Here is a 22,483-nt window from a genome sequence, read left to right as displayed (position 1 = left end):
TTGTTGATCACTACTGTTGTGAAGATGATGATTGTGTTTGTGATTACACTCCTTATTGACAGTGGCTGTGTCTCTGGTACATTCATTTATCGCCCGTAGCTCGTTCTGATTGGAATTTGCTGTCTGCAGGAGAAAACCGGGAGTTTTAACTACTACGGGCATGTGGGAGATGTAAATCTGTGTAGGGTTTCAATTTAGTCAGTGATTAGGTGCGGAAAAAAATAACAATAATCATCCTCAACAGCTCACCTGCTTTATTATTAGGTAGAAGAAAAAACATTAACTTGAATTATTGTTGTTTTGCCTTTATTTTTTAATATATGTTTAAAGTGAGACCGCTGTAGCATCTGAAGCCACAAGAGAAAATTGCAGGTAAATCCTAACAGTAAAAACCGTCATCCGTGCTCAAGCAATGAAACAAGCAGAACTGTTAAATTAATTAAGGGTGCATTTCATTGCTTGCGAATTTAACGTTTGATTTATAGTCTGAAGAATGTCCTATTTCCTTATTCCAAAGTGGCATGTTCTTGCTTACTGTCCTGTGCAGAGGGAGAGATTCAGAAATAGAAAAAGCCAAAGACGGGGCACCTGGGGAGGGGTGTTGAGAGAAAAGAGAGCGAGAAATAATCAGAAAACAGCAGCTCCCTTACGGAAAATATTCCTCGTTTCACACATGATGCTTTGTGAATTTGGTGTGAATAACTGCAAGCGCACTCCTCTTAGATAGGATTTATATGCTCACGCCAACAAACACATAGGCAGAGGTTAAGGCATGTAATCAGAACAGTAATTTGTGGAGGAAATGAAAGCACAGTCAGGGAAAACAAAGGATAAATAACAGTAAATGCTGCCTCTGTATGCAGAAGCTCAAATCTCATTTAACAGCAATTAAGGAGGAATTTGAGGAAGAATAGATGAAATGATAAATAGACGCATTTTTTGGTGGGGGGTGGATTTCTCAGTTGGCTTTCCAGAAGGGAAGGGAAAGGAGAATAACTAAATGACAGCAGTGATGAGTAGCTGTGGAAATGTGCCTGTCAGTGTTTTCTTCTTTCTTTAGTGGCAAAAAAACATAGAATTGTCCCAATAAAAAAGACAAAACAAAGACTAGCTCATCACACATTCTTTGTGGATTTTATTTGACTGAGTATCTGCTGATAGCACACCTGACAGGTCTACACAGCACGTTTCAGTCCTCGTTTTGAATGGCAGAAGGGCCGCCTGTCTAGGTGAACGATGTAGATCTCGTTCGTTATTCACAGTAGCTCTCTAAACACATAGGACCTCACAGAACGGCTCCTGCCTCAGAGTGCTTCAACCAAAACAAATCTGCATTTACAGCAGGGCTTCTAGAAATGTTATTAAGCTCCTCCATCACCCTTACTAAATCTGTTTCAACAGCATGGCAGGAAGAGTGTGTGAGGTATGTCGGTGTTCTTTCCACCCTTCTCAGCCAGAGCAATTGCAAAGAGCATTAAGCATATGAATGTAAAGATCCGCTCAGGTTTCCTCTGAGGAGTCACTGCTTTAAGCGAGGGGATTTCTTCAAGCCTCGCTATCGCCTCAGTATCTTAAGCATGACTCTCATGTTTTCGCTCTAATTATACTGATCTTGTAATTACACAGTGAGAAAGAAGGATTTTAATAGAAGCATTAAGGCTGCCTTGGCCAATCTAAGTGGATATAAAATGGAGAATAAGCCACTGAACTTCTTTGCTGCCACATGTTGAAATATGAGGTTTTCCAGGGAGCAGCTGGTAAGATTCAAGTTGATAGCGCGTGTAAAAGCACCTCCTCTGGAGCCCGGCTCAAAGACGAGCGACTACACTCATATTGCGGTTCAGAACTGAGAAGAGAGAGAGAGTGAAATAAGATGTTTGAGTCATGCTAGTAAGTTCCCCATCACCGTTTTAAAGGGCATGTACAATTCGGTATAATTAACATCGCAAATGGCTGAAGAATTGCGACATGAATTTTCAGATTAGAGTACTGGGCAGTTATTAACCTGCCAGCTGGAGAGAGCTTTGCACAGTTATAAATTTCTGAAATACAACAGTGCAGTTGCAAACATTTAGAGCACGGCTGTGTTCGTTAAAGAGTAAACACAGACACCACATTTCTATTACTTAAAGCTTTCATATGCCATCCGGAAGGAACCAGTCACATGAGAAGGCGCCCTTCAAAGAACCAATCACCAAACTGGTCACTAAGCTTCGATTTGCATAACACAGATTTTAAAAAGAAAAGCCAACATTCAGGGATTTCTGTATCCTCAGTATTCTTGATTACTGAGGATTGATCTTGATTTAGCTGGTAGCAAAAGGCTGATTTCCTGTAGTGGTGTTAACAGCAGGTCCAGTGGATTCAGATTGATTGGATAGCTATGATGGCTCGAGGTAAAACTGGGTTTGTAGACTTCTAGTGACTTGTAGTGTTCTAACAACAGTGAGCATCTCTTAAGATTAGGGATGGGTATCGAAAACCGGTTCTTGTTGAGAACAGCAGATGCCCCCGACATTCGGTAAGTGAATGTTTAATTGTAGGCAGGGACATTACTGGATATTCTTGTGTAATTGCTACAGAATAATTTATGTTATACTTTGTTATTGCTACAGAAGAATATTTATTTTATTATTTTACATTTACATTTTTTTTTCTTGGGGACCCTGTGACACCCCATTGAAGAGCCGTAGGCTGTGGATCTCTTAAGATCTCACTGTTGGGTTTGTAAGGCCATGTTACTCCTAAATTTCTATCTTGTTCAAAGAGAAGATATAAAACAAAGTTCTAAGCTAATCGACCTTAGTGTTCTCCTTTCTTAAAAATAAGAATCGATAAGAGAATCGATAAAGAATCGAATCGTTAAACAGAATCAAAAATGGAATCAGAATCGTGAAAATCTTATCAATACCCATCCCTACTTAAGATCGTGATTAGTTTGCACTAATTAGGCTCCACATAGACTGCAAATGGAGCCTTTAACAATTGCTTCCTTCCGATAGTTGCAAATTGACAAATTCCAAATTCTCTCCCATGGTCATGCATGAGTCACATGTGATTTTTCTTTTAATGGCGTAAAAGTACCAAATTAACAGGAGAGAAAAAGATCTCTTTTTGCATGTTGCAACTTGCAGGAAACAGGTCCCAGTTGCCCCAAAAGGCAATTGTAAATTTAGCATGTGCCTCAGAGATGGAGTGACACAAACAGTCTGTGTTTTCCTTGTGTGTTAGACATCTCATATAGCATGGTGCACAGGAGAAAGGTGATTGATCTCCAAACCTTGGTGAGTGCTTGCAAGCTAGCACTGTTTTCTGCTGACATATGCATCAGCGTCAAGAACGAGATGTTTAATGGGACACATTTTGTGGTGAGTTTAGCAGTATGAGTACTTTTAAGTTATTTAAGTTAAGTATTTAGAGGGAAATAAAACGTGTTTTAGGATTTGGTATAAGCTGATCCATGAATTTACTGCTGAAAATCCTTGTCTTACCTATAAAGGGAAAATAAGTCGTCCATCAAGTGGTGAAACCTGAAAGAGAACACTTCTCCCAGGAGGGCTCATTAAATCTGATTTTACTTTTGTTAAGTCAGAATAAAGAAGAGAGACTTCCCTATATGTCGTCTCAGATGTGCCTCTGATTGGAGTTACAGTAATATGTCCCTACCCGATACAGTTGTGCATCATTTGGGGTCTGACAGAATATCCTAATTTTAGGAGGATTATTATATCACTCCTGCAGAGGTGTGAGAACGTCAGTCAGTGCACAGATCGTCCAGGTGGAAGGACCAATCCCCATGTGGTCTTGTTAGGGACGTGTTGTTTGCTCGCAGAGAGAATTCACATAATAGCGGTTGTTGTCCTCCTTTCTAAGAAGACAATGGTTAGTCCTGTACACACTGTTCCAATATGCAAAATAACTGTGTCACAGTAAATCTAGAGAAAGACCAGTCATCTCGTTTTTCTCCAACTAATGGTAGGAATCGGTATTTTTTTAAATAAATAAAAACAAGGGGTAGCATTGTGTTCTGTACAGTGGGTTGGTGCACTTGGCAAAATGTTTTCGCAAGCTTGCTGCTGTTTAAATATAAGAATGTCTGCAATAATTTTAAAAACATCAAAACTAAATACCGGAATATGGGCAGCACAGTGCCGTAATTGTTAGCACTGTTACAGCAAGTTTGTTTGAACCGCCTGCTCAAATGTGTGGAAGATCACAGTGGCTTCTTCCCAGTGTCCAAAGACATGGCTGTTAGCTGAATCACTCTGTGAAGGACTTGCAGACAGAAGAACTTCACTGATGTAGCTGTACTTCAGTTGGATTAATAATTGTTTATCTTTGATTTATTTTATTTTCTTTTTAGTCAAATTAGGAATTTTTGAACAAAAAAATTTTTAAATTGCTGAATGTCATTATGTGGTATAGTGTACCACCATAGTGTGCCCACAGCTGCTGTAGGTACTGCCATGATCCTGGGTTTTTGACATTGAGTTTTTTGGGATTTGTTCAGATTTCGCATGTTGGTTCCAAGTTTCGATTTCATTTTTATTTGTGTCTTTGCGCAGTTATAATATTTGTGGTTTAATTTTGAATTAATTGACCTGGTGATGTTGTGGTATTATTTGATTATACCAATCAACTAATCAATAATAAATGCATAAGTTTAATAACAGTTACATTCACTGGTATTTTGTTAGCTTTGGCAGTAAGCTGTAGATTGTGTGTCATTATTTTTGAGGTGCTCTTACTGTATACCAGATTTTAAGCAATGCCCAACACACCGGTATAATCTAAAGAACTAAACTCTGTTTTCACAAACTAAGCAGTACTCTAACAAAAAACATGATGGAAAGGAGCCTTCGAAAGTGTTGACAGAACAATAAGTGATGTATTTATCCTCAAATATGAAAGGATCGAGTGCATTGTTTGCGCAAGCTTTCGTTTTGAAGGAACGCGCTTATTGAGATAAAGACGTCTGTCAGCTCGAGCAAACCTCAAGTTGCCGTTATCTGCTACAACATCTTAAATCGGCTACTGTGTTTGCTTCATCTCTCCCCGCGCCGCTCTTCTCCGCTCAACCTTTTCCGTGGTTTTTATCCTGCATTCCCCTTTCCAATCCGTTCTCCTTCTCATTTTCCCACATCAGCACCTTTTCCTCTTCTCTCTTTGTTTCCCTCACTGATTCTGTTCCTGAGTAAGCCTTTTCAGTTCCCGTGAGACTGTGTGAAATTAGCTCCTGGCTGCTGGGAGTCGTAGAGCTGTGTTGTGTGAGATGGTGGGGGTTTCAGTGAGTAGTCCTGGTATTCTTTGCTGCTAACTTGGATCAGATATAAGGCGCACTGCTGTTTTTTTCTGTTGTTTTGATATAAAAGCAAAGGAGTGCAATAGTTTTCCAAAGTGCTGTCCTGCTTGAAGCCCATCTTCCTTACCTCAAGCAGCAGCAGAGCTGTTTTAAAAACATTCTGCACAGATAAGAAATCTATTGGTAAAGATGAGTGTCCCGTTTTTTGGCTCAGTGCAGTGTTGTTTCCTGTACAGGACGCACTCAGCGGTGATAAATATGATGAATGTGGTATTTAGTAAAAATGTCAGTGGGAACTTTAGTGGGAATGGTATTTACTTGAACAGAACAAACTGTCTCGCAATATTATAATATAATGCACAAATGAAGCCGGTTTTATGTTTTATTTTTATTGTTACCATAGTGATAAAGGGCTTAGTTTGAAATTTGCAGACCAAAGAGCTCAGTTATATACTGAGAAAAATACTATGTGCCCTTCCACTACTACTTTGTGTACAAAAATCTGCCTTTCATATTTATATTCAGCATTAACAACAAGATTTTTGTTCATGCTGCAAAAGTATCAGACTTTGTGTTCATGAAATCCACATAAGCCCTAAAAAAACCCACAACCCTTGTGCTTTGACTGTTAAAGTGGGGGATGTATAGCATTAATAATTCTTATTTAAAAGTGCCTATGCAGTGTTTACTGTAAAAATAATTTGGCTGACCCTCAGGAAAACCCAAAGGGTAAATATTGCAGATTTTATTATTTTAACAAAGTGCTGAACCAACAGATATTTTCTGTTCCCATGCAGCAAACTTCAAAACATTGTGGGAATTTGTCTGGGGCCGTGCGTGGAGGCTTTGTCTGCATGTAGGCTATTTGACTTGCGTTTAGTTTGGCAAAGCCTCAGAGACAGGTGAGTATCTGCACAAAGACGTACACATAAACAGCCGCACGCAGTGAGATGTAAGCGCTCCTTCCCATGGGCTTCCTTTGAACTTTCTCCTGGCGTTTACTCTGTGAACACACAGTATAAAACAGTAAAAAAGACAGCAAGTGTCAGAATGAAGGCAAATGAGAAAAAGATGGGGAACGAAGGAAAGTAGAAGATGAGCACAGCGATCCTCTGACTGGTTCGGTACTGCTCGAACATCTTAAGGGAGGAGGAAACTCTGCAAACTTACAGAGTAGAACTGAGGAAGAAGAGAAAGGGATTAAACAGAGCAGAGTAATGTACTTGGAGTAAAGAAAGAGCATTTATCTCTCCATCCTCCTGAACTCTTCCCTTGTTTCCTCAGTGGAGCAGACAGATAAGAGGGTTTGTGTATGATTGGCTTAACACTTGGCCCTATGCCACTGCTGCGCTATCACTGTGGGATACCATCGGGAGCTGAGGGATTCTGTCAGATGGGATGGTGTTTAAAAAAGATTGGATAGTTTTGTACATGAAGTTAGCTGACTGAATTTGAATCAGCGTATTTGAATGCTGCGTGTGAACTTGAGCTGGAACATGAAATGCCCAAAACACACAGATGTAAGCCTCCTATCATGGTCCCTTTCACTCTCTATTTTTTCTTTGCATAATTTCCTCGATTCTTTTTACACATTTTCGCTGCGAGACTGAATAGATCTCCCTTTATGGCACTAGCTCTCTTTGAGAGTGAAAAACAGAGTTGCCATATCACTTCATTACGACAGCTGTAACCTTTTGAATCTTTTACTTTGGAACCTTTTCGAAACCCATCAGTGCAAATGTATGGCGTCAGTTACTGCCACTATGGCTTTTTATTACAACACGCTCACGCTAATGTTACAAATTGAAGCTTTCTAGTAGAAACCAAATAAGAGCGAGCATTACTCTGCTGTCTTCCCTATCAGTCTGTAAAACACTGAAAAATTAAACCGAAACGATCACAGCAAAGTGTTAAGAGAATTTCATGCAGCAGCTGAAGAAAAATACAGCTACTGCTTTGTTTTTTCACACCAAGAAGAGGTTATGGAAGCATGGCAGACCGCGGCAGAGGAAGTAATTCATCATCATCATCTAGCTTATGGCTGTACGCTCACTAGTGGAGCTCACTTCATAGATAAGAAAAATCAAAGAACCACACAAGTTAGGGACCGATTGCAATTCAGTTTTTCAAAAGCCTGACTTGCCAATTGTGTTTTCCTTTCTTTGTAAGCACTAAAGTTAAGAGCTTACACAATCTGTGATGGAAAAATTAAAGATTTTGGTCACCAGCCTATCGATCTGTGCACCTCTGACCTTCACTGAAAACAATCTGTTCTGACATACTCGCTGGCTTGTTGAAACAACAAGTCCCTTAATGCCTCTGTGTTGCCTGCTTCCTCTGAAAATGAAGGACGGCAGATCTGTGGCAGTGTCAGGCTAATTTACTAACATGCTGTCTTATTCATTATTTATTGAACTGTGTCCACTAGCTTGTATCTCCCCTCCACTTAGACCAACCTAGACTTAGATCTATGTCGACCTCGATGCCTGTGGTTTACATGCTGGCTGCTGTGACATGGAAACAGTTCATGGCATGACACTTAGCTAGGCATGTGGAGAAAATCTCTGAATCACAGCAAAGTCATTTAGACTCCTCTGTCATTGTGTTTAACACAAAACTCAGGCTCAGCCTTTCTCCTTTTATCTTTGTCACTTAACGACTGCCAATTTTTCAATTTTTTGGGCAGTCACTTGTTTGTCCTCTTACAAACTTAGTGATGGGGACGCACGAATACCCGCTTTTTTCTTCACAAAGCTTTCAAAGTTGGTACATTCTGTACCAGACATAAGTAGACACGACTGAAAAAATATAATATCAAACAGCACCGAAATGAAATTAAACGATTATTGCTAAAAAGATTTAGTGGTGAAAAATGTCTTGCTCATTCCTCTTTGTCAAATCTCAGAACAGCTCCTTTATTCCATTTTATATTCTAAACATTGTATAGAAACAAATACAACACCACAAGGAAATTATGGCAGTTTTTAAAACTTTTAGATTTTGAAGAGAAACAATACAAAATTGTGGATTCCATCCGTCTAACCAATAATTTTTCTGCCACTTATCCAGTTCAGGGTTGTAAAGAGGCAGGAGCCTATCCTAGCTACGAGTATCACAAAATAATCAATAAGGAAAATGATTTGCTGAATTTAACTCATCTTCTCTACAAGATGGGACATCTTTTTGTGTGAAAGACACAAAAATGACAAGAAGCTTATGTTTAAATTAATAAGGATCTGTGGTGCCTGCTTTCTGGGTGCTCGCCTGTTAGCCCGTTCTTTCATCCCTTCCACTTTCCCACGCTGTAAAACTCAATACTGACATCCAATCATCTTCTTGCCTCCCTTCTTTGAGCCAATCAGCCTCTACCCCATGTGGTTTAAATCCATGCTCTCCACCATTCTCCCTTTCAGACTCTCATTCATGCAACCCACCTCCTCCCCACCTCTGCCTCACCCAAGTCATTTGAAGCTCCATCCAAGCCTCAGTATCCATCTTCACTAGCACCAGCGTCTAGACTCCAGGGGGTCCTGTCCTAAATTGTATTACTGATTCTGTTCTGCCATGACGGGTCATCAGAGTCTAATCGCCAAATATATTGATTAATTTCGCTATCTGTACAAATCATGTTCAATTCTTCAAAATGATCTCTCCTTATTGAATTGATCTAATTTTGCATGACAATGCTAAATAGCAAGAGATAAAGGCGCTCCAGCTCCAGCTGGACTTATGTTACATTCCTTCCATTATCTTTTTACAGTCATAGCAGGAAAATAGCTCAGTTCTACTATTTAACGCAAGCCTAAGTATTCAAAATACTGAGTCTACCAGAACTACAGTGTGAATATCACATAAATAGAATCTGATACTAGGCGTAAACAGCAGTAATAATCACTGCGAGGAAAGACTGTTAGAAAATGTGCAGCTCTATTCCCCATTTGTGAACAGCTACTCTCAGATTTTGTTTCTCCCTGCCTTCGAGTGAGGCCTCCGGGTGCAGCTAAAACTGTTTCTGCTCTCTGATTAGTTTCAACAGCATTTTGTACAAACTCGTTCTGACAGAGAATGCAGTTACAGCCTTTAGCATATCCTCAGATCAAATTTGTTTCAACTTTTTTTGGCATCAAATAGGATACATTTTGGATTTATGAATGTGCATGTTTTTAAAGTGAGTGCGAGCGTACATATAGAAGAACATTTTTCAAAGATTTTTTTGTTTTTATGTGTGGTCGTTTTTTTTTTTGTTTCCTAATAGACAGTTATTTTCCTACATCCAAAGCAACCCTTTTTCTCTCAACAATCATCCTTTCTGCCACTGTGTTCTGTGCTCGTCACTCTGTTCTGGTTGCTGTCAGCAGGTATGTGCAAAGAGTGCTCTTCCACAGGGCTCCATCATCCACCTTTTGCCTTTATTTCCGTTGTTACTTCAAACTAGTTGTCCTCTTGTTCCTCTCACTCTACTCAGTGCTCAATGCTTTTTTTGTTAAACTGACTCCTCTCTTTCCATTTTCCACTTCTTCTATCATAATTGAATCCTTTTCATGTTCAATATCCTGGAACTGAAAGAAAATATGGGGAGAAAATGGAATGAAGCTTTTCGGGGGCGGGGGGGGGACTGTTGGAGGAGGAGATAAATCTGCAGAGAAGATGGCAAGATATTTTGAATAACACACTGCTCAGTGAGGTTTTCCTCTCATTAACGTGAAAAGAAAGGACAGAATGAAGAGGAAGCAGATTTTTTGATGTCGGCTTCCAGCCATATTGTTCAGTTTCTGGATCTGAAGGGGATAGTGCTCAGCAGTATAAAAAAATAGCACAAGAGCGGAGAGGAAGAGAGTTGATGAATGAGGGAAGCTGTAAAAATAGAAAGCCAAAGGGAGAAGGGAAGGGAAGCATGCAGAGAGAAAAGAAGTTGTTTGTCTCAGTTTAGAGGAGCTGGACTTGCTGTGAATGCACATGTTATCACTGGTAGGTCAGGTCTTACATAATTGTACAGGCTGGACAGAAATCATTGTTCTAATGATGAAGCCATGTTTATTTTAGATGAGTTGTGTGTGCGCGCGTGGGTGCAAAACAGGGAGTGAGAGAGAAAGAGAGGCAATAAAGGCTGACTACCATACAATAATATAAAGGCAGGTGTGTGTGTGCGTCTATGTGTGTGCGTGTGTGTGCATGTGGGGTATCCTCCTCCATCATCTTCTGAGTAGCACATGTAATATTCAGTGTTATCCATGTGTTCATATGAATGAGATGCTGCCTGTCAATCTTAAGGCTAGAGACTCAAATACTGGATCGACTCTGGTGGACCTTTGCTACAGGAAAGCAAATCCTCCTCTCTGTTCTTCTTCTGTTCTCCTCTTTCTTTTTTTGCCTCTCACTGCGTTGCCTTCTCACTCTGTGCTCCAAACCTTTTCCCTCTTCCCTGTCTGTCCATTTCTCGTCTCGTCGTCTTTCTTCTTTAGTCCTCGTCGCCTATTCTGCTTCCTCTCCTGCTCTCCTCCTGCAAGGCATCTCATAATTGCCTTCATATTTTCTCTTCCTGCATGTGCTTTAAATCCTCAATTTGCCCAGTACATTTTTTTGTTCCTCTTCTCCTGATTATATCTTCATTTTCTCGCATCGTCCATTTCATAGCTCCATTTTGAAGAAATACGGGTTGAATGGATATGCAAACAAGGGTTCTCACTCGTGGAGGCTACTATTGCCTGTTAAGAAAAAAAACCTATTTAACAAGCTTTGTCAGAAATTTTGAGAAGGTATATAATATGCTTCATAACGTGCTAAAATCTATTTATCCTTTGATTTTCCTTTGCTCATCCAGTTGGTCATTGCTATAGGGGTCAGGTGGGGGATAGAGCCCAACCGAGCTGAAACAGACTGTCTATCTGTTGCAGACCTAACACATAGAGACAGACAACATTCACGGTTCATGCAAACACCACACAGAAGGGCCCCAGGCTGGATTTAACCCTGGAGAACCCATGGGGTCAGATCCGACCCCATTGGTTTACTAGGGAAACCGTGGGGTCGGTTCTCCAGGGTTAAAAACCCACGACCTTCTCACTTTGCTGCCCTGCTGAAAATATTGATATGGAGTCTAAAAAAGGTTAAACTGGAGTCAAACTTGTATGATCAAGACAGTCTCTTTTTGATTAATCTCTTTGAATTCTCAAATTTATATTTTGAACAGAGCGCTAACAGTGCTCCAGCCAGCACACAGTCTCTTGCTAGCTTGCCCAGCTACAAATAAGTTGCAAAACTGACCTAAATGTGTTCATAATGACCCATCCCGCGGCAGAAGTAGTGGTGCAGTCAGTTTAGAATTTGCTCATGTCACTAAAATGCTTGTATTGGTTGGGCTCCATTTTAAAACTTTTAATCCAAGTAGTTTGTTAAGTGTGTTACAGCTAATTAGTTTTCATATTAATTCATCACTGTTGTGATAATGACCCAGAAGGCTTCATAAGCCCCCAAAATCCACTTGAGGTGATATAAATTGTTAATGGAAGGTCATTTAACATTTTAAATGCAGAGATTAGTTTTTTTTTATTTGTTTATATCTTTTGTTGATACATTTGTATAGTTTGGAGAATTGAAAATGGTTTGATTGACTTGATTGAAATGTTAAATACTTTTGTTCTAATAACTGCAAGATTTCAGTGTGAACAGGCTTATCGGTTGCACAGCTCTTCACTCTAAATCAATGTGTTGCGTTTCCAAATGTGAGCATGTAGTATCTAAAATTTTTGTAAAGCAAATCTGCTGCCTCTATTGAGCATTCTTCATTCCTGCAGTACAGTAATCTGACGCAGTGTATCCCTGAAATCCACTCACTGCTCTGTGCTATCTGTTCACAAAGCTCATATATCAGCTTCACAAGGCACTGATCAGATCCCAGATCAGTCCTCGTCTCTAAGTAGAATGTTGCCTAAGGAAAAGAGCAGAGACTTGGTGGAGAGGGAAAGGAAGATGAGGAGGGGGAGAATTAGAGACTATGGGGAAAAAGATGAGGGTGGGAGGATGGGAATTCGGCAAGGTTCCAGAGCCATGAATAAAATGCATAAAGTACACAGTAAATTTTTAATGCTGTTTAGTTTCCACTGAGAGGCCAGATTTGCATCCTCATCCCCTGATTATGACATCTTCAGTCAGCACTCCAGGCTTGGCATTGCCCATTTTAATGTTAATGTGAGTGTTTGCACAAATTCACTATTACCCGCTTGTGAGAATAGGCATATACACACACATACACACTCACACAAAACACACACTTTTCAGAGAAGGTTACTTCTGCTGAGAGAAGCTAATCGGGCTGAAACCATTCCCACTTTGGTTCCTTCTGTCCCTTTTCTTGTCACAGACTTCCTAAGGGACCTCCTATCAGATAATATCAGGCACATCACATTAAACTGAGAAAAAGAAAATGAGCTGACCTGGTGAAGTCCTACTAGACTGACTGTGAGGTCATCATAACAGTGAAAGACTATTTCAGATCTTCCTTAGAAGCAGACCAAAAGCACTGTTTTTGTAGCTTTAATAGTTTCCCCTCACACCGATAGCCTACAGGGCGCTTTACAACTGGCTCACCAAAGGATTCAGTCTGGCTCACTGGATAATCTGTCAGAGCCTAACAAACGAAAAGACAGCTTTTATTTATTTAGTCAGTTTTTGCACTTTGTGTTTTAAGTTGCATCTTCATATGCAGTGCTGTGAAAAAGTATTTGCCTCCTACCAGATTTCGTCAGTTTTTTCCGTATTTGTGGCTCTTACATGTTTCAGGTGATCAAACGAATTTTATTATTACAAAAATATAACTCAAGTAAATACAAAATTGTGTTTTTAAACCGTGATTTTAATAATTAAGAGGAAAAAATTACCCAAACCTAGCAGGCCATCTGTGAAAAAGTAATTGCCCAACGTAATAAGGTGAAAAAATAATAAGGAAGGGGGGTATATACTTTTTCACAGCACTGTACATATATCGATTCTGTAGACGAAGAACAAGATTTTTGGTGCTGGAGGCATTCTGTTTTATGTCTACTGTCTGCTCGTAGTCCAAGTTCAGTTGATTGATAATGTCAGACTGTCTAAAAGTAGTTAAACAGTATATGTCGAGCGTAAAAGACGGATTGCTTTTGCAGCAATGTGGTTTTATTGAATATGAAGACTTTCATAAAGTATACTTAAATAAAAAAAGGTTTTCTAGGTTGCTATGCAATGGCTATACTTAGTCAGCTCGTATGGATCAAATTGGGGTGCATACAGCCCAATTTGATTGTAAATGAATGTGACATCCTCGTGTAGAATAAACATTGAGGTACCATGGCAATACAAAAGAAGTCAGCAGCCCACAATTACTTCATGATTGTACAATAACTAATAAAATAGAAATGACATCGACAAAGAATGAGAATAAAAATCTGGTGTCACACTGGTGAAACAATTCTCAGCCTTTAACTTTTATATGAGCATGTTCACAATCCCATTTTTTTATTGTTGTTATTGTTGTCTTTGCTTCACTGTGTTTCTCCTGTTGCACCATGTATCATGCTAAGCTTGAATATTTTATAGCAGAGTCAGCAGAGCTCAGTACATTTTAGCTGTGACCCCTTTATAATATTATGTTTTTCATTTGAATACCTAACAGCTATCCCATAAAAGTCTCCTCTAAGTCAAGGGTCAGATGGGGTGAACTGCCAGGGGAATTTCTTTTGCCTCCACAATCCTGTTGAGAGACTTGTTAAACTGCAGTTCTGCAGCAATTTACACTGTGACTAACTGACAAATATCCCACTTTTCATGCATTAAAGTGTTTATATGCCACCTTGATTTCTCAAAGTACTCCAGTTAGTACTGTACATTCAAAATGAGGTACTAGAAACTTTCAGTACGTAATATATGCAAAAAAAAAACCATATTCCTGACTGAAATCTGACTTAGAAATGAGACCCAGAATAAACAGCTCAGTCATGCATATAAATGTATTACCTACAATATCCTAATTTGTTGTTTTCACTATATCCATTGCATTGCCTCATTGGCATGGTGCCCCTTGTCTTTCCCTGGGAAGACAGTTAAAACACTGCTGCTACATTTTAATGTATCCTCTAGCTCCTAAGCTTAATGAAACTACTCACTGCAATTTGAACGTGTTTGCACAAAATCATGTAGTCAGTTAACCGTAATTAAAATAGAGGTGGTAAATAAACTGTAATATGAACAGGTGTATAATAAAAGAATCCAATTTTCAGTGACAGCTGTTATGCTACATTTTTAAATTGATTTTTAATTGAACACCTCAAAAAAGACTTAATTACACAGATATTTTGTGTGAGCGTGTGCGTATATGTGTGTGTCAGAGCTTCTGCAGTGTTCACAAGTTTGGACACAACATGGTTAACAGGTTTTTTCCTGACACTCGCTCCTGAAAGTTCCACCATCACCTCCAACAAAGACGATATGATAATAACGACACAGTTTTATGTCCTTGTAATCACTTTAAAGGGTTTGAATGACATTGGGGCAGTGTCGCAGCGAGCTAAACAGCCAGTTAATGCTTTTGAGATGAGCACAATAAAATATTAATGGGGGTCTTGGGCAAGGAAAGGTCATCACTGTGACTGAAGCTGAATAATAAGAGAGCTAGTAGCAACACAGTGAACCTTAAGTGACACCAGCTAGAAAACAGTGGAGGCTCTTCTCGGGCAACAGCAGCTCAGCTGCTGTCCTCTGTTGGATACAGTTAACGCTCTTATCTGGTGTGAACTTTTGTTTGTTTTTTGTTCTTTTTAGCCACAGGTAAAATTTGTCTCACTAGAAAATACAGAGGAGTTCCAAATTGTAGATGGTACAGAAAACAAATATAGTGATTCTACCAAAGCTGCAGAAAAACAAATAAAAACCATTAGTGTTACTGACTGTAAATAACCCAATGTAAAGAGGCGCTATAATACATCATGATGTTTGTGTGATTTTTTTTGTACACAGGTGTAAGAAAAGAGAAAATACTTTGACTTTGACGTTTAATCAGGTTTTAAATGTTATTTATTACAGATGACAAGTTAGCTTCTGGATTATTTGAAGAAAATTCAAAATAACTACATTTTTTATGTTTTCAGACCACTTTAAGTGATCTTAGGGCAGGGATGTCAAACTCATTTTACATCATGGTCGAGATACAGCCCACTTCGACCTTAAATGGGCCAGACCAGTGCAAAGATGTTTAACTTATGTTTAACTACACATTTAATCCCTGAGATATGTAAAATAGTGCATGATACATGATAAAGAAATGCTGCTATAGTAAATCAAAGAATTATAACTCTTAAATTGTAAGAAATAAATGTGTGAAATTACATGTTAAAATTAAGTTTATTAATTAAAAAAAGTTAAGATGTAAATGATGCAAAGTCCAAAATCTACTCCTCCTTCATGTTTTCCAAAGTGTTGGATATGACTCTTTTTGAGCTCGTTCTCGCTCCTGGTCCTTATTTTTGGACATCCCTGTCTTAGGAGAAAGAAGGGATTTAAAAATAAACTTTTTCAATCGCTTTCAAAATTTTTGTTCATCTGAACTAAATGTCTATAAGGATTTAATCTAGCTGACCATCTGTTTCAGTGCATTAAGATATGTCCAGCAAGAATGGGCTCTGCGTGTGAGAAAACTAGCCCCTCAACAGCATTGTTAACACAGGCAGCCAACAAAACATGAAAGCAATCTTCATTTGATCATAGTACATTATTTTGCTGCTCAATGACTGCTGTTAGTCAGAGAGCAGCTTGCGTACCGACCCTTAAGTCTACTGACTACCTCCTATGTTTTTCCCTGACCAGAAGTCTCACTCCACTCAAAAATGTTGTTAGAAGAATCAAAAGAAAAGCAAGCAGCTCGTCGTCTCCTGTGCGTTCGGTTCCCGCCACAGCAGGCCAAATTGAGTTTAGTGAAAGAAAGAAAATAGAGGACGACCCATCTAGCCTTTGGCTTAGTTTGTTCACCAGACCACTTACCCCACTTGTTTCTGTCTTAACGTCATCATATTCACCAAGAACTTGCCTTACAAGATCTTATGACTACTCTTAAATCCCAGAAGATTGCACCCATTTACTCAAAGGATAGCATCCATAGAGATTACATAAAGCCTATTAAAAGTCAGTGTCCCATGAATATAATTATGAAGCTATTATTGTTACACTGAGATGGTTACATATTATTTGTTGGACCACCCTGATTTTTACAGATTCCACTGCATTTCAAAGCTGCTGCTGCTGCTGCTGTTGTTTTTGCATGTTACTTTAGCTGTTTTTCCTCTCAGTTGGGACTGGATTTAGCTACAGCATCAATTAGTTAATGGACATTTTTCATCTACAGATTAGATCCAGATTAAAACAGTAAACCTTTTGTTTAGTCTCTGTCCCTGAAAATTTTACATGCCCTCCTTTTCTCTCTTTTTTTCATATGGCATTTTGGCATTTGTAAATAAAATAAATAATTTGCTGCTTTCTTCTGCGCAAATTCCGTGCCTCTCCCTCTGTCTTTCTTCTCTCCTTTCCCTTATGCTGCCCTGTTACTCTGCGTGTAAAATTTAGCCTCAATGTGTTTCAAATTACATGCCACATCAAATAAGGCTATCCCATAATGCTGCGAGCGCTGGTGCAAATGTGCGGGTCCTTGGGTATTCCACCACCTTCAGATTCGTATTAAATGAAACTCTAGAGTTCAACTCAGTATTCAGAATGAGTAATACAGGGTTGTAATACATCTGATAGACATAGCGTACTGTGCCATTATCACTGACCTTTCTTTTCTTCTCCCTCCCCTCTATTCCTTTCTGTCCTCTGCAATCATCTAAAGGAAGCAGAGGTAAGTAGAGTCATTGTTTTTGTAACTGTCATTATTTTGAAACACATTGTAATTCTTTAGTAAAGTTTTAGTGCACTTACAAACTCCTGGATAGGTGTTGCTGATTTAATTGCACAGCAGGTTAGGTGGCTAGTCAGGCATAGTATGTTATAGTCCAGCATATTAAAATTCTGCTGTTGTGCTTGTAGGTTTCACACTCTCAAGCAAGCTTACTATGTTTCAATGAAGTAAACTGAATTAACCTGACTTCTCTGGCAGTTTGCTTCAGAGAATTACTGAGGCTGGGTTATGTGGGCTGCCTGTGTTAATCCCAAAAATGTTGGCAAAGGTCATAGTTACGTTTTTCATAAATAAAGAAAAACTACTAGTTATTTTGGAAAAAAAAATCATAATAGTAGCATCCAAAAAGAAAGTTAAATTTAAGTATGCATGTGCATGGTTGTGTATCTATATTTATTTATTGTGTGCAGTGTTTTTTTATTTAGAACCTGGACATATCTGTGCATGTCTGACTGAATGACTGGTCTGGTTTAGAGAGGAAAGACAGCATCTGGCAGTGTGGTTGAGGTTGTATCACTGTCCAAGGAACGGGAAAGCTGCTCAACGGTGAAGACGCTAATAATGCTGAAACAGAGCAGGAGATGTGGACATAAAATAAATGAAAGAAAATGATGTGAGGACATGATTTAAGTAAGCGCCTAAGGGAGAGGCTAATTAGGTTTCATCTCCTGATTTCAAACTTCTGCGTTGGCTCAAATTTTGACAGTTGTCATTTATAGAACAAGGACTGTATGAGTGGGTCAACTGTCCATTTTCACTCGACTGTTCCATATTACTGATACTAATTTAGTCTCTCTCACTTTTATACTCACTCTCCCTCGCTCTCCCTATAACTCAATAACACAGGAGATAGAGATCCTGTTTTCACACCCAGCAGGTTCACAAATGTCACTGACACAGGCTCACTTCCTGCTGACACACATATGGTTCACCCAGGGAAATCATTTAGAAGACACCACCACTACACACCTCTGCGTGCATATATGTGTGTGTATTAGTACTTTATGTAATATTATTATCTTTATTATTAAATATAAACTGAATCTGACAGGAGGGGTCAACTACAGCTCTTCCTTTAGGTACCCACACATGGTGCCTTGGTAATAAAACTGTTATAATAAACTAAAATGTTGGTAAATCTAAATAATTGAAAAATACCTTCAATTATAAAAAAAAAAAAAAAAAAAAATCCTTAAAACCCTAATAACACAAACGTTTTAGTGTGTTGTAAGCCGTTATCGTGTATGTTAAAGCATAAAGTGTTTACGAAAGTTCAATCAAGTACAAATATCCGTTTATGCTTAACAGATCAGATGTTTTAAATGCAAATCTGCTGCTTTTTCTACAAGTGGCTACTCCAAAAGGACACCACTTATACCACTTTTTCCTTTCATCTATATGTCAGACCATTCTTTGTTTATTCTTTACTTACGTAAAACACATTACATGACACTAACAAAGTCATCACTCTACCCACAGTGGGCTTATTACTTTAATTGCTCTACACAGCAGAAGATGTCTCTAACAAGGCAGGAAATAAAATTTAAACTTGAACTTGAAATCTGCTCTTAATTGAACCAATGTATCAAATAGTATTAAAAATTCCAAATCCCTTATCAACTTAACTGAATGAAGCCAGTTATTTTTTTATTTGAATATGTTCAGTTCATGAAGCTTTCCCTTTAACTCTAAACAAAACTGTAGTGAACAAAGACTTGTTCAAATACAGTCATGAAAATCATATGACCAGTGTTAATTCATAATAGCTGTTAAATGTTATGCTGCTTTGTTTGCTCTTTGGAGCATATAGCCTTCTTTACGCTCGAGTGTTCCTGCTGCAAGTTTCTATTTACATTTGTGCCCTAGTTTTATTTCGAACAAGCTCATACCATACATATTTTCTATTGAAATCAACAAAGAGACGAACAAAAAAACAGAGAAGAATGGAAACAGAATTTCTCAGTAGTGACATTTAGTATTTGGTTTGTTCACTTTCTGTTCAATAAAATAATCTGTCCACTCTTCACATGTTTAGTTTTTTCATAACCCAATCCCTTCTGTTGTGTTTCCACTCAGGATGACTACTTCAAAAGCTGGGCACCTGCAAAGTCTCTCGATCAAGGTGAGTTTTGCTTTTTTTGTGTTACTATAAATGTTTGTATTACTGTAAGCTGTATGTGAAAGTACGGGTAAAAATGGAAAACTCCACTGCTGCTTTGAGTTCTAAGTTGAGTTCTTAGTCATTTTTTTTAAACTAGTAAATGATGCCTGATGCTGTACCTTTTACCGTATACCGTATTATGTGTCTAATAATCCAAGTAAGACAGTCAGAAAGTCTAAGAAACATTAAATACTGGGAGTACTGGGAGAGATTTGTCAGATTTTGTCAAATTCAACAGATATAAAAAGTGCATAGTCCTCAAATTGAAGCTATTGCAAGGAGTATATTTGTGCTAAAATGCAGTATAGTATATTTAACCTTCTTTTAGCACACATACAGTCATGTCCAAAAGGAGTTTTCATAGTTTTTAATTCTATGCAGTCCAACCCATGACTCAGCAGCTTGTAGCAGCATAACTACCTATGAATACCTACCTTTAACTACCCAATAATCATTTTTTGTATAACTTTATTATTCCCTCTCATCATTGTAGAGGAATTTTTCAGCCATTATCTTGTAGATTTATTGTTCTGCTTGGGATCACGGTCCTGCTGCATGACCCTATTTGGACCTGCGTAGGTTTAGCTCTCAGACAAACAGCATCACATCTGACTCTAGAATACTTTGGGATACAGAGTAGTTCATGGTCCACTTAGTGGCTGGAAGGTGTCCAGGTCCTTTAGCAGCAAAACAAGCCCTGCTTTGCAGCTGGTATGAGGTGTTTGTGCTGATTTTTTTGTGTTTGTTTTTTATTAAATGTGGCGCTGTGGTCAAATCTCCACTTTGCTGTCATCTGATGAGCTTTAAAACTAAATTAAACACTGTGTTTTGTCAACAGCGCCCCAATAAAAGGACCCAAAATCTGGATACTCAGAGGCTGCGCAAAAGACCTAAATCATAATCTTTAATTGAAAGTTAGACATGATTATGCACAGAAGATGAAACAGTGAAGAAAACCAGAGGCAACTATTAAAAATAAAACCATAACGCAGTATGTAGACAGTGTAATAAATATATAAATTGTTTGATAAATTAGAAATTAATACTGAAGGTCATCGACAAGTAGAACTAGTTCAAAACCAGTAAATGTCAAGTGTTATAAAGAGATAATTTACGTCACTGAAACTTTGTGTGACTTGTGTTTGATGTTCACATTGAATTACATGTTACCTTTGTATTTTAGCATTTTTCAGTAAAGATGCTAGAAGGTCTCTGAGTTGCACTGTTGAGTGATTTGCTGCCAACAACCCAATAATCTCCCTTATGTAATACTCATATTGTGCAGACAAAAATCCCTTTAGTTTATGTGTACTCATCTTTCTTTTGTCTTCTAAAAGCAAGTCTCCATAATGTGATTTGCAGCATTTTAGCATGAATGCATCGCAAGTGGTGTCTAATTCTTAAAGTTAGGGTTGTTCTGCTGTTTTTTGACTGTGTGCATGTGTCTGGCCAAATGTGCTTTCTTTTGCAGTGTACGTGCTGCTTATGGACTAGTATGGCAATAATGCCAAGTCCACTTTATCAGTCACAGTCAAGTGTGTAATGCTCTTAGACCCCCAGTAACTCTTGACTAACCTCAGTTATTACAAACACTAACTCGCTTTCATTCACACTCACAGTCTTGCTTTACTTGCGTATGCAGACGCACACACACACACTCTCACACCGAGGCAGTTTGTGGGGTTAATTGGACGGCAGCTTTTTGAACAGCGCACCAGAAATCTTGCTACCACTGAGCTTGTTCTGTTCTTTGCTGGCTTGGTTTTGCATATGTAGCACAGTAACTGCAACTCTTCAGGGAAAGACTTGCTGAGCAGGTTTATCTGGGCCAGCTCCTCGTGGATACTGAGCCTAATGAGAACAGCCTTGCCTCAGTGCATCAAATTTTGGTGATACTCTAGTTTCTCAGAGATAAGTAAAAACAAAAGGTAAACAGAGCTTCATTCTCTTAACTAGGGACTCGGTGCTTGCTGCATTATAGATATTATTCTTTGTGCCAAAATCCAGGAGGAGTAAGGCCAGATTTAGGTGCTAAAAGAATTATATACGTGGCCAAAAAAAAGGTACTGTAGTGCCACAACATCTGTGTCACATTTCTTTCTATACCTGGAGGCACTGGTTTGATTTAACCTCTCATAGGATTCAATATTGATGTTGTCAGCTGTATATTATTTGCAACATCACCAAATTAGGCCAGAGACCAAACACAATAAACACAAGAGTGCTTCATTTCTCATTTCATTGGTGCTGACAGAGTAAACCCGAAGAGAAAGAACTCTTACTGCACTGGCAAACTAAAGACATTCAGCATCTGTGTGGTTACGCATGTACACTCAAGCGAGGTGTTACTCTTTACTTGCTAGCATTTGGCTCCTGGTAATTATACCAGGGGTTTTAATTTTTATATGTCCAGCCATTCGTTTAAATTTAACCAACAGGGACATACTAGAACCAAAAGACAGATGGAAAAAAAACAAAACAAAAAAACCCCAAGGTGTAGTTTTCCTTTAATTGCAACAAGAGTCAGTAAAGTTCACTGATTACATCATTTGTCTTTTACCATTTGTTACATTTTGTTTCGAAAGTGCTCTTTGATGAGAACACTAACATCAAACTGTCCACTCCATGCATGTGAGTCATTCTGGTTCAACACAGCAATGTGACATCTGTGCATTTATCTGGAGACTCATTGGGTGCAGCTGAAGCGCAGGTCATATTCATGCCAATTAAATACTGCACATACTTTTTTTGTGCCATATCATTTCTCCTGCAGCGCTGCACATCAGCTGCAACATGACTGCTCCCCTGCTGCAGAGCTCGAAACAGCCTGCCCTCTCTGCACTCCTTCAAACTGCACTCTGCAGTTACTCCCACACAAACAGCTCAGCTGGGAGTAATGGATGGCTAAATGATTAGGCACCAAATAAGTATGAGGAATCAATCTAACAATCTGGTCCTCTTTTGGGAGTATATGCTGTTATCACGTGCTTCTTCAGTCGGTCCAATTTTCACCCAGCTGATACTGCAGGCATTTCATTCCTTACTGTAAACTTCACCTTTGAACCAAATCAGAGTATTGGATGTGAATGACTCATGATCT

The 22,483-nt window shown here is 38.8% G+C and overlaps 1 protein-coding gene across 2 annotated transcripts in view; it reads left to right on the top strand.

Annotated features, from left to right (window-relative positions):
* The window catches only part of spock1 (SPARC (osteonectin), cwcv and kazal like domains proteoglycan 1), a 100,390-nt gene that overhangs the window by 31,667 nt on the left and 46,240 nt on the right, over window positions 1-22,483 (top strand). For both annotated transcript variants that reach the window (XM_087849711.1, XM_087849715.1), the window contains exon 3: window positions 19,299-19,344. In XM_087849711.1, the coding sequence (XP_087705837.1) occupies window positions 19,299-19,344 (46 nt within the window). The remainder of the gene's footprint in view (window positions 1-19,298; window positions 19,345-22,483) is intronic.

The sequence above is a fragment of the Neolamprologus brichardi genome, chromosome 2 (assembly GCF_056152115.1).
Source record: "Neolamprologus brichardi isolate AB-2024 chromosome 2, ASM5615211v1, whole genome shotgun sequence".
Lineage (NCBI taxonomy): Eukaryota > Metazoa > Chordata > Actinopteri > Cichliformes > Cichlidae > Neolamprologus > Neolamprologus brichardi.
Note: the sequence above shows the minus strand (reverse complement) of the source record. Positions and strands in the feature narration are given on the sequence as shown.